The sequence below is a fragment of the Perissodus microlepis genome, chromosome 2 (assembly GCF_051167445.1).
Source record: "Perissodus microlepis isolate ML-2025 ecotype Zambia chromosome 2, ASM5116744v1, whole genome shotgun sequence".
Taxonomy (NCBI): domain Eukaryota; kingdom Metazoa; phylum Chordata; class Actinopteri; order Cichliformes; family Cichlidae; genus Perissodus; species Perissodus microlepis.
This window is the reverse complement of record NC_140462.1, coordinates 3345693-3359161: the sequence shown is the minus strand read 5'-3', so window position 1 is coordinate 3359161 and position 13469 is coordinate 3345693. Positions and strand designations below refer to the sequence as shown.

The 13469-nt window shown below is 42.7% G+C and overlaps 1 protein-coding gene across 2 annotated transcripts in view; it reads left to right on the top strand.

Annotated features, from left to right (window-relative positions):
- The window catches only part of nrg2b (neuregulin 2b), a 70892-nt gene extending 57636 nt beyond the window's left edge, over positions 1-13256 (top strand). For both annotated transcript variants that reach the window (XM_084940414.1, XM_084940415.1), the window contains 6 exons: positions 2035-2137; positions 3924-4053; positions 4823-4950; positions 6442-6657; positions 8817-9000; positions 12360-13256. In XM_084940414.1, the coding sequence (XP_084796540.1) occupies positions 2035-2137; positions 3924-4053; positions 4823-4950; positions 6442-6657; positions 8817-9000; positions 12360-12836 (1238 nt within the window). In that variant the 3' untranslated portion in view covers positions 12837-13256. The remainder of the gene's footprint in view (positions 1-2034; positions 2138-3923; positions 4054-4822; positions 4951-6441; positions 6658-8816; positions 9001-12359) is intronic.
- Positions 13257-13469: the final 213 nt, after the last annotated feature.

Genomic DNA, 13469 nt, shown 5'->3' with positions numbered 1-13469 from the left:
CATTGATAAATACAAGTAACTGGCTCGTCCCCCGGGCTTTGGCAGTGTGCATATTGGTTTCAGCAGCCCGTCGAACAAAAACATGCAAGCTGCGAGCATTTTTGCAAAGCACTGCCAAAAGCCAGCAAAAAAAGCCTGACTACATAGTCTGTCCTTATTATTATGCCCTTGATTGACTCAGTGTCAGAGTCAAGAGCTTGCCTGTCCTAAATCGCCCACTGTGCCAGCGAGCTTGCCTTCCCATTTCCTTTTGCCTTTCTGTATCAGTACCCTGTGACACACACACAATGCCGGGCCGAGGCTCTCGTAGGCTCGTCAATCCCTACAGAGGCCCTTTATTTAGAGACTCTCCTCGTGCCCTCCCTCCCCCCTTTCCCTTCTTTTCAGTGGCGTGTCTAGAGTTTTGTTTTGTTTTGTTTGGCAGGTTTAATGATAGGTTTCAGGCACCACTGAACGGCATTAGTTTTAATGTAAACTGAGAAGAAACTCATTTAAACAAACAAATATTTGTGTTGCAGAAGATTTAAATGGTAAATGGCCTGTATTTATATAGCGCTTTACTCAGTCCCTATGGATCCCAAAGCGCTTTACACTACATCTACACTCATTCACACACACATTCACACACTGGTGATGGCAGCTACATTGTAGCCACAGCTGCCCTGGGGCGCACTGACACTGATTTAGGTTGACGAAAACAAAAAGTTACTGTTAGTTACTGTTAATTTGGCCATAACTAACAATGCAGTGACCTCGATAATCCAGTTAGTTGATAAGGGGACAAAGTCAGGTCAGTCTTTGGTTCCCGCAGGCCTCTTTCTTCTCCTGGGCCTTTTTCCTGGACACGCCCCTGCTCCCCTTGCAGCCTCTTTCCTCTCCCTCTGTGTATTTCCTTCTGCTTCCTCCTTTTTCACCACTTTGCTTTTCCTGCTTTTATTCCCTCTCTCTTCCCTCTCACGTTCCGTTTATTTGTTGCACTGTGTTTTGTGCTTTTCGTTCTGACACAGAGTGTTACGCCGCAGCAGCCCCCAGAATCTGAATTGGATTCACTACAGGATTCACGCGCCATCACCATATTGTGTTATGAACTAAATAAAGTTTAATGTAATCCACGGGGACTTCCACGCCTGTACTGTTGGGTCCATTTAAATCGAAATTGGTTAGTTTCCCAATGTACAAGGACTCTTGCAGGAGATTTGCACGTTAAAGAAATAGTATAGTCGTTCACAGTTTTTCCCAAGAATATGAGCCATGAATTAGATTATTGTAAAATTGTAAAATAACAAAATAAACACCATGGGTGCTATTTAAACCTTTTTCTTTGATAAAAATGTTTCGCTTTTTAGCTTCAACTTAAGCTTAAGGTGGTAAATTGTGACATCGCTGTTGGGCTGTAATAGGTCACACCACCAGGGGGCAGCAAAACAGTCAATCTGGTGTCAACTTGTTTTAATTCAAAAAATCCTGTGTTTGTGATGCTGATGGCGAGCTATGTGAATACCAAACTTTCAGCTGGTTCTCGGGCCGCTGTGGTGTTAACCCTGATTTTCCCCCCCCCCATCTTGACAACTTGTCTCGTGTGACTCCATTCATACAGGCATGGCATCAGATCTTTTCCAGTGCCATCTGTGGCATTACATCCCCATGGCCATTACAAACTTGTTTAAGACAGCAGGAAGTCTGTGCCAGGTTGTAGGTTTACATCTCAGCTTTTCCTCATGATAGTCGTGAGACTGTATAATTACTCCTCTTTGTTGTGTAGTACTGTGTGACTGCAAGAACGTTAAAAGTCCAAGGCATGTGATTTGATAGAACAGAGACAGCACAGGGACACGATGACAGCAGATCATAGTGAGGACAACAGTTTCTTTAGTTGCCATAGATGGGATAGTGCTCATGCTGTATGTGTGTGTGTGTGTGTGTGTGTGTGTGTGTGTGTGTGTGTGTGTGTGTGTGTGTGCGCGTGTGTATTTTTGGTATGGTAAAATGTGCGTGTGAATGTGTGTGTATGTGTTTGCATATTTGCATCCACAGAGGCTGAGGAGCTCTACCAGAGGCGGGTGCTGACGATCACAGGCATCTGTGTGGCGTTGTTAGTGGTTGGCATCGTTTGTGTGGTGGCCTACTGCAAAACAAAGTATGTCTTTGAAGCAAAAAGAAACGATTCCACCCTATACAAAAGACTCAAAACCTTTGAATTAACCCTTAAGTTAAAAGCAAAAGTGCCATTACAAAGACCTAAAAGTACTCTATTACAATCAGAAGCCTTATATTGCATGCATGTTAAGTAACTTTGACTGAAAGCATTTGTTCTGCAGAAATTGTCCTCTGGAACTGAAATATTATTAATTAAGACATTATTAGAGTGCACTATTTAAAGAAAAAAAGAAGCTGCATCTTTATTTGTGAAAAATTTGTACTGTGCAAAAATCTCGAACCACTGTATTCTGCTAGGAAAAATAAGTGCTGCGATTTTCTAAAACATTTGCAAAACTAAACGTAAATGCAGTGCATAAGACAAAAATAAATCCCAATGCGCTTAAAAGTCAATATTTGATATTACCACCTTACTTTAAGTAGTCTTCAGGAATAGTTCTCCAAGCTTCTTGAAGGACATTCAAAGCTCTTCTTTGGATGTTTCTGACTTTTGCTACATTCTCTGTCAAGATGGTCCCACAGTGCTTCGGTAAAGTTGACGTCTGGGCTCTGGGGAGGCCAATCCATGCCTGACAGTGTTTCATTGTGTGTTTTTTATGCACTATGCTTTTACTATACTAGCAGTGTATTCAGGATCATTATCATGTGGAAAAATGAAGCCATTTCTAATCAGATGATTTCCGGATGGTATTGCATAATGGATGAAAATCTGACGCTAATTTTCTGTGTTCATACTTCCAGCAGTTATGACATGATTCCCAACACAACCGACTGAAATGCAGCCGACACTAAGACAGAGCCTCCACCGTGTTTTACAGATAACTCTAGACACTCACTGTGTCTCACACTGACGTCTTCCATATAGGATACATTTGACAACATTTGAACCAAAAGTTTCAAGTTTGGCTTCATGATTCCATCACACCTGTTGCCACCGATCCTCAGTCCAGCTCTTGTGTAATTTTCGGACTTTAGCCGTTTTCACCGTTTTCCTTCCTTAATGGCTTCTTGACAGCAAGTCTTCCACTGAGACCCTTTCTGAATGGTGAAGGGCCTGTTTCTTAAGGACGTGACTTTCACATACTGTTCATACTATAGATGTTGTTTTAGGCTTGCTGTTTTGTGTTTTGCCCTTTACTTGTCTAGTTTCCTCAAATTTTCATGGACACTTTTTTAGCAAACAGATGTATTAAAATTAAGTTTTTGGTGAAAAAGATTATTTTAAATTGGTCAGACTTGATCTTTTGCATAGATTCAACTAAAGAAATAGGAACATGATTTTGTTTTGTGACAGCCTGTTTGTAACAAAGAGCCTAGAGATACAATTTAAAGTTCGTTTTTTGCTAAGTTCTCTGTTATGTGGAAACAAAAATAAATGAAAAAGCAGCCAATGTTTGAAGAAAAACTTTGAAAAACCACGAGAACTTGGAGAACATTTGCTCAAATCTATTTTTTTTAAATGACTAAACTACTTAGACTTTTGCACAGTACCATATTTGAACATTGTCATTTAAATAACATGATTGGAGGAAGGCATCTTGAAACTGCTACCATCTTATAGACCAAAAAAACGCTTTAGTGCAGGCATCTTACACTGACTGTAAGTACAATAGTAATATATAAATACATATAATTCACATTTTGCCAGCTAAATGCTATTTACTCATGTTCTACCACGTCCCCTCGCATATTTTGAATTCAGTAGTAAAAGAGGATATCGGTTTGGTAGATCTCTTATTGTTCCTTCATCATCACCACCCGTCCAGGAAGCAGAGGAAGAAGATGCAGAGTCACCTACACCAAAACCAGAATCAGTGTGTGGAGCAGCCAAACCGCATGTTGGCTAATGGGCCAAATCATCCTGGCCCTGGTCCTGAGGAGATCCCCATGGTTGACGTGAGTCCAAACAATAATAACACTCAGCTGAGTGGAGCCCTAATTTTAGTTTGTTTTTGCAAATCATCATTACTTTCAGAGAAGCTGTTTAAGCTTAAGTTGAAACCAGAGTGTTTGCAACTGTAACAAATTGATTTCATTTGACTTTTTGCTGTGCGATTCAACAGCAATTAATTTACAAACATAGCTACTGATCTGATATAGCATAAAAATCCACTATATCAAAGCCCCACAGCATTTATTAAAATAAAACCAGACATATCAGTGCTTTTAATTAAATATACCCATCCCAGAAATAGGATTTGGGTGTCAAGATGTCCAGAAAACCCTCACATATTCATTAATGCTAATGACCGGCCGAAGAGGAAAAAGACAGGAGGCCTGGATGTTCAGACACCAACAGAGACTCAGCTGGTTCATGTTCCTGCTGGAGTTTTTTTTAGCTTCGTGACTTCGATTTAAAACTTGAGTTAAGGTCTGCCTTCAGCAAAGTGTTTATGTGAGTAAAACGGTGATTCACTGACTACATGGGGAAATTTTGGTGTCACGCAGCTAGCTACATGTTAAAGAGAGGGCAGAAAACACCTAGCATCCTGGTGGAGATACAATAGGCATGAGTCAACATAAACGCAAAGCTGAAAACAGTGAAGAGGAAAGAGCAGAACGCCCTGATGTAGTTACATTTAAAATTCCCTGTCCATATGTTTGTTTTTGTTTTGATTTGAAGGTAACTAAGTAATCAAACGCCCTTTATGTTTTATTTTTTCAGTACATCTCCAAGAGCGTCCCTACGACCGAGTGCGTGATCAGCCACGGAGCCGAGGGTGCAGGCAACTATGCAGGCAGTCGAATGTCGACCCGCTCCCACCACTCTACCACTGCCTCACATGCCTCCAGGTACACACACTGCAGTCAGCATGGACACATAATCCAAGCAAAAGAACAGGTCTCTGCTAATCCTTAGTCTTTGTCCAGTTGGAGCACATTTTATCTTTGAGCTGTTGCAGACATTCTTGTAAACACCAAACAGATAAAGGTGGGCAGCATACTAAAACAATGTTCACACAATTCAACCCTCAGTCAAAATAATCGGATTGTTATTGGTGTGTGACTACTACATCTGGGAAATCCACTGGGGGCTGTCGTACGTACTTTACAGTGCATAACAAATTTAATAGAACACCATCGAGTGTAAGGTTCATGCCGCAGTTGCACTAATTTAACATTATTGGTTAATTACCAGAATCATTTTTTCTGTAATGGTTGATCCACCAGTTTGTGCAACCTCTTTAACCGACATGATCACTTTAATGCTAAGATAGAATTATTGTTGTTATCCATGAATTTCAAGATTGACTGTTTTACAGTAAATGAGGAGAAGCACATTTAATTTTTAAGATTAAGATACCAAATTACAGATATATGTAATTGTTCCTACTTAACAGAAAAATTAGTTTTAGTGGTTGAATGTCGCGTTTGATTTATTTTCTGATTTAAGTGTCAAAGTTTGGGTATAAAAATGTTATTTTTTCACAGGTTTTTGACAGATTTCAAAAATATTTGTGTTTTCTTTTTTTATGATAAAATTGTTAAGCTCTGTAAGGAACTGCAGGATGTGCATGTACCAAGTACTTACGAATACAGTATAATTTGTTTCTCCTGTCCTTCAAAATATTCTGAAGGTACTCATTACTTATGCAGATACTGAAAGGTTTTACTCCTTTATTACCTCGTACCCACAGTACCAACAGGACCTGATAAGAATTTTATATGCAATGTTTTCTGAGGACTTGCAGAAATCACAGTCTGTGTTGTATAGTTAATACGGTCAGTTTCACTTCAAATTTTACTTTTGAAGTAAATAATTTCCTGAATATAATACAGGTATATAAAATACAATATAAACTGTCTGTGTGACCTTATATTGCTAGAGCTAACTACGCAAATTGCAGCTAAAGCAGAAAAGATTCTCCATAGTTGCAGATTGATTAGTCACTTCACCACCAGAGGGCAGAGTAATAACTCATTAACTGAGCTCTAACTGCAACCACAGCCACTGGGCACACCCCGTGCCCCTTATCTGTGGTACTGGCTGCTGCTTTGGCCTAGCTTGGCATGCCTGCTAGATCACTGTAAAAACATCCGCTCCATCTGCTATGAATAGCTTTCAGTACACGGCAAGCACATATCTGCACAACAAAGTACAGCAGCTACACGGGGTAGCTTTAACCACCTTGAACACAACACAAATGAGTCCTGATGCTCTGTTTTCATGCTTAACACAGGTGACTGTTGAATGTCAGTGGGATCAGCAGTACTAACTTCAGTCTCCCTTTGTATCCCCCTTCCTCCCCGCTGCTGTCATAACCTTCTAAACTCGTCCTGCAGACACGAGGAGCACACGTGGAGCATGGAGCGAACAGAGAGTATGAACTCAGACTGCCAGTCAGGTGGGCTCTCCAGCTCTGTGGGAACCAGTAAGTGCAGCAGCCCAGCATGCATGGCGAGGAGGGCCGCCCACTGGGGCTGTACGGATGCGTCGGGACCGGGAATGCAGTACGGGGACTCCTACGATTCTCTAAGAGACTCACCTCACAGTGACAGGTAGAGAAAGTGGAAATGCTGTGCACTGTGGTTTGGAGGGAGAAGGAACTTGCTCAGTGGCTCTTAAACACTTTTGCTTGGCTGTGTTTCTTGCTACAGTAGGCCCTTCACTCTCTGGCGACACCAAGTGGCAATTAATTGCTAGGACTTTCTTTTTTTAGTCTTTTTTAAGAACTATATCACCCAGACACTGTTAATAATAATGTGTAAAAAGATATAGCAGTGGTGAAGGCAATTCCATTCAATTCAAATTATTATCCAGTTGCGTTATCCAGTTTATTATTATTATTATTATTATTATTATTATTATTATTATTATTATTATTATTATTATTATTATTATTATTATTATATGTTTGTTGTTGTTTAGGTGATTCTACTCACCTAGTTTTGATACACAGGTGTGACACCTTTTATTTATTTTTTTTCACCCATGACTTTGTAAAGAGAAGAGAAACGGGGCGACAGCAGAGTTCACCGGAACAGGAGAACCCTGAAAAAAGTTCAAAGATCAAAAACTACAACATGAAAAGCACAGACTGAGGCTGCAGTGACACTTCTCATTGTATTTAACACTCAGTTGCACTTCAGCTCTTTGCATATTATAACTTCTCTCCTCCGCGTCTGGCTCATGGATCAACAACAGTACAAGCAAGAGTGGCCCAAGGCTCGTCATACCACACACTTGGGCTACGTTCACTCTGCAGGTCTTAATGCTCAATTCCAATTTTTTGATCAAATCCGATTGTTTTGTCTGCTTGTTCACACTACAAATAAAATGCGACAGCAAACGCGCTCTAGTGTGAACGCTCAAAGCGGCCGCATGCGCAAAAGAAGACGTCACACACAACGCGCTCTGTTTAGACCCAGACCAAACAGTATTGTTTGACTGATGGCCTTAATATAAAGACTTCGGACTTTACGTTTCCCAATTTTTGCTTTAAGTTACTTTGTTATTTACATAATAATGTAAATAACCTAATAATGATCCTTATTGCTGTTTTAGAGGAGCGGTGCTTCAAAGGATAGTTGCAGATTTCTGTCAGAATCTGCAGATTATACAGAACAAATAAAATGTTCACGTTTCTCCAACGTTGTCTTCCCAACAGTTTCACTGACATCTACGCTGGATGGCCAGGAAGCGTTCGCGATGTCTTCTCCGGCGCTGATAATTGGCATCTGTCTTGTGTCAGTGACGTAAAAGACGGATTTAATGCGACATGACCGTCAAACAGCAGTCGCTTTCTAAAACATCGGATATGTATCGGATTCAGTACCACATACGAAAGTGACCCAGATCGGATTTGAAAATATTGGATTTGTGCCGTTCACACTGTCACACCATGATCGGATATGGGTCGCATAGGGTCAAAAAAATCGGATTTGATGCGCTTTCGCCTGCAGTGTGAACGTAGCCTTTGTACACTGCCTCTATCTGACAACAGAGCTCACTTCAGGCAGACGGGCTTATCTCTGGACTAGAGCGGACAGCGAGCACGCTACCTCTGCTCCACCATAAAACCAGCTTTAGCTCTGGTATAGACTGGTGACCAGTCCAGGGTGGACCTCATTTCTCTCCCTATCACAGCTGAAGTAGGCTCAAGCTTCCCCATGATCTTCATTTGGTCGGAAGAAAATGAATGGATGGATGTTAATACTGCATAATAATAAATAAGTAGTATTTCAGAATATGGGACACGGATGCACAAGTAAAGCTGAATTCAGTGAGCGGCAGGAGTCATTCAGTTCTTGTTGGAGTGAATGCACATGAGAAGTAATGTCTTTTATACTCTTGTGATTGACTAAGCAGGTTTGTTGGCACTTAATGGGGGAAAAAGGTGAACCTGAGCCAGTTGGTTGCTTCTGTTGTTTCTGTGTGAAGTTTTTTCCTTCCATAGTTCAAAGACTTACAGATCACAATGAGGGTTGGTTTTTGTGTGTGTTATGGTGCTTTTCAGGGAACAGACAGATGTGTGACCTCTTTCAAAATATCATGATTAAGCCGATGGTGCAGCTGAGCGCCTCAATAATGCAGGAGTGCACACTTACTAAGTGCATTGTTAAAGTGAGAACATTGTGTTCACCAGATATGAGCATCTGTTAGAGGTAAAAATGCACACAGTTGTGGTTATTTTTTGTGTTTTTCTAACCTCATCCAGGTATGTGTCTGCACTGACCACGCCAGCACGCCTGTCTCCAGTGGAGTTCCACTACCCCCCGCTGCCTCCCCAGGTTCCCACTTTTCAGATCACCTCGCCCAACACAAGCCACGCCCTCTCCCTTCCTCCTGCTGCTGCCGCCTACCACAGAGACGATGACCAACCGCTGTTACGGTGCCCTGATGTACGTAAGCCTATATACAATATATAGCCTATATCAAAAGCACACATCTGTTTCCCCAGCTTTACTGTTATTGAAGATATAAAAAATTCTTTGTTTTAAAAAAAAAATCTGTTAGTTATAAGAAGAACTTAGCATGTAACCTGCAGTCTCTGTGTGGGCATTCACTGTCCCCAAGTTGCTTTTCCTTATAATGTTTGCATGTTCAGCACAAACCATATGTATAATTGATTTACCAGAAGTAAACAAGCCACCATGACTAACATAGTCTCTCCCTACAGCATGTGTTTGAATGCAGGCTGTACAGAGGTGTCTTTCTTTACTTTCTGTGCACCGATACTGCTGACAACAAAGCTGAGCCAAGGCTCGTGAAGCCGCATTCAACCTTCTGTGGGGTTATTGTGAAATATAATGGTTTTTGCTGTGGCACGGACAGAATAGCATCACAAAACTAGCATCACAAACAGTAACTGCTGCCTAATGTCCGAAAGTCACCAAAAGATTGATGTAATAAACAGATGGCTGAGCCTGGCTCTGGTTAAAAGGGAGTTTTTTCTTCCCACTGTCACCAAGTGCTTCCTCAAAGGGGCCCTGCTGATTGTTGGGGTTTTCCTTATAATATTGTATGGTCTTTACCTTACAATATAAAATGCCTCGAGGCAGCTGTTATTGTGATTTTGTGCTATATTAACTGAACTGGATTGAAAGCCAAAGGGCCTGAAGTGCCTTAAACCTGTATTTTTTTTCTAATTGCCAGCAGGGGGTGACTGGTTACAAACAGAAGTGTACAAAGAAAAAGGGGCTTCAGGGGGCTGTAGCTCAGGTGGTAGAGCAGGTCATCCACTGATCGGAAGGTTGGTGGTTCGATTCCTGGCTAGTCTACATACCAAATATCCTTGGGCAAGATACTAGCCCCAAATTGCTCTCCGATGCATCCATCGGAGTATGAATGTGTGTGAATGTTAGCTATGAAGCACTTAGAAAGATGTGCTTGTGCGAATGGGTGTGAATGGGTGAATGCACAAGTTGTGTAAAGCGCTTTGAGTGCTCAGATGAGTAGAAAAGCGCTATATAAGAACCAGTCCATTTACCATCTTCCCTGATTTATGACATCATTAAACAGCTTTCTTATAGCTTTATGATCTCAGTTGCTAAAATTACGTCTTGTAAAATACAACATTAACTTAAAAAAGAAAAAAGAAAAAAAAAAGAAAGTTATAGTTTGCCTTCAAGACTTTGAAAAGGACAAAATTATTGACCGCCTTACATATCACCGCCTTTACCCAGGGGATGCCATACCCTGCATCTACGGACTTCCTAAAATCCACAAGGAAGCTGTCCCACTCAGACCCATAGTCAGTAGCATAAACTCAGCCACTTATAACATTGCTAAACACCTTGCTACCATCCTTGCTCCTCTTGTGGGGAACACCCCACACCACATCAAGAACTCCACCGACTTCACTGACAAGGTCCAGAAACTTACCCTGGATCCAGATGAAACCATGGTGTCCTTTGATGTAGTCTCTCTCTTCACTTGCATACCCACCACGGAGGCCGTGGAGACTGTCAGAAAACGACTACAAGAAGACAGCTCCTTGGAGGACAGGACCAACTTCACACCCGATCAGATTTGCACACTGTTAGACCTCTGCCTCACCACTACATATTTCAAATACAACGAAGGCTTTTACAGACAAAAACATGGCTGTGCCATGGGCTCCCCCGTGTCACCTATTGTAGCCAACCTTTACATGGAGGAAGTGGAAAGGAAGGCTCTTGGCTCTTTCAAAGGAAGAGTACCCAGCCACTGGTACAGATATGTGGACGACACCTGGGTCAAAATCAAGACACAAGAAGTGGAATCCTTCATTGCGCACATTAACGCTGTGGATAAAAACATCAAGTTAACCAGGGAAGACACAAAGGACAACTGTTTGCCTTTCCTGGACTGCGCTGTGCACATTGAAGAGAATGGAAACCTCAACATCGAAGTTTACCGGAAGCCCACACACACAGACCAGTACCTCCTCTTTGACTCCCATCACCCTTTGGAACACAAACTTGGAGTAATTAGGACCCTACACCACCGGGCAGAACATGTTCCCTCTAAGCCTGAAGGAAAAAAGAAGGAACACACACATGTAAAGGAAGCACTCAAAACGTGCGGCTATCCTAAATGGGCGTTCTTAAAGTCAGCAAAGAGGCACAGAAAAGAAGACCAGACACCAGCGAGGGAGGATAAGAAGGACAGACGCAACAACGTTGTCATCCCCTATGTAGCCGGTGTATCAGAAAAACTTAGGAGAGTTTTCTCCAAGCATGACATCCCGGTGCATTTCAGACCCAGCAACACGCTCAGACAAAAACTGGTTCACCCGAAAGACAAAACGCCAAAACACAGACTTAACAATGTGGTGTATGCTGTACAGTGCAGCGAGGAATGCCCAGACCTCTACATTGGAGAGACCAAACAGCCACTTCACAAGCGCATGGCACAACACAGAAGAGCCACCTCCACAGGACAAGACTCAGCAGTCCATCTGCATCTTAAGGATAAAGGACACTCTTTCGAGGATGCCAATGTTCACATTTTGGACAGAGAGGACAGATGGTTTGAAAGAGGAGTGAAAGAAGCCATCTATGTCCACTGTGAGCGACCATCTTTGAACAGAGGCGGGGGTTTACGACACCAACTCTCTGCCATCTATAATCCAGTTTTGAGATCCCTTCCCAGACGCCTTAACGCCCACTCACATCCTGGGCCATCTGACCTCAGGAATTCGCATGATAAGGTGGGGCCAGGTTTCACAATGAACACACCCGAAACTCTGGCTGATTGGGACCCACACCCAGTTTCACACCTTGGCTCAGGCGATTAGAGGATCATCAGGGGGTCCTTTGTCCCTCTGTGGGGGGATACTCCCACTAGGTTTATATCTGGGACTCTCCACCATTTGACCTCAGAACTGAAGAAGCTTCTCGGATGAGAGGTGAAACGTCTTCAAGTAACTTAAAGAAGTCCAGATGCTTTTCTTTGCAAGCTCCTTTGACTACGATGACCTGGATGACTGAGAACCTTCACAGACAACATTAACTTAATGCTTAATGTTGTAAATTATGGTCCCCAGGTGAGTAAATTGGGAGGATATTGAAGTGTAAGTTTTAGGCCAAATCCACCTTGTGATTAGCAAGCTGCTACCATGTGAGCATGCAGTCTCTTGATATACATGGTGAAGTGTGCTCAGTTGAAGGCTTCACAGCAGGACCTCCTTCTCTTGTATGCATAGGCAGACCAACACACCAGTGGGTCAGTAAATTTGTTCAGCCATTCTAAGAAATCTGTGTTTTCTCTGTTTCAGGATGGAAGTTTATACAGGCAGCCCCGACGTCCACGACGACCCTACCTGACAGAGAGCACAGGAAGTCTACCGTCCAGCCCCTACCGGCTCCCTGATGACGAGGCTTATGAGACGACACAGGAGTACGCCTCTTCACGGGAACCCATCAGAAGCCGGCGTCGCCCGCGACGCAACCGACTCAACGGACATATCTCACAGCGCTCGGCGGGTTTACGGGACTACAGCTCACAGAGCTTCAGCCAGTCAGAAGAGGAGGAAGAGGACGAGGAGGAAGAGGATGCTCACGGGGAGAGCACGCCTTTCCTCAGTATGCAGAACATGAACATGGACCCGCCTCTAAACGTCCCGGGTTTCCGTTCGTCATCCGGTGCAGACACACGGACTCACCGCGGGCTGAGTCGGCCAGGGACGCGCAGCAACGGGCAGAGCCGCGGCTCCCAGTCGCAGCGCTCCAAGGCTGACAACATGCCCCTTTAAGACTTAACCTCCCTCCGACGCCCACCATTACACCCCCGCCACCTCCCGCCCTCTCCACCTCACACACTCCCCTTCCTCTTACACACAACCCGTGGACTAGAGACCTGCACCTAGGAGAAATATTTTTATTTTGTATAACAGACAGATATTCTAAACAAATGAAATATTTATTTTCATTTCAGCAAAAATTGTCTACTAGCTAACAGCAAAGACTTTTTTTATAACGGGGGGAGGGGATATTTATATGTAAAGTTTTTTGATTTACAGCATTATGAGAGATGAAAAAAATAAGAGAATTACGTGCCAATTTTTTCACAAGTTAGATAAATAGAATAATATTGTGGTGCCTTTTGCTGTATGCTGAAGTCGGAGGTCCCATTGAGTTTTTGTAGCCTTTCTTATAAAGACTCCTCGTTTTTATAGAGACCAACCCTCTTCCTTCCTTTTGCTTTGGTTTGTTTCTCTGATTTGGGATCTTCCTCTTTTTGAACTGTGATCTGATTATGTCATCATGCAATATTGATTCCTCCTGTGTAAAAGGTGTCTGTTTACATGAGTATGACCCACGCGATGCGCTCGTTTCACAGGGACATTTAGTCACTGACGCAACCAAGATGTGTAGGGTAGTTTCCT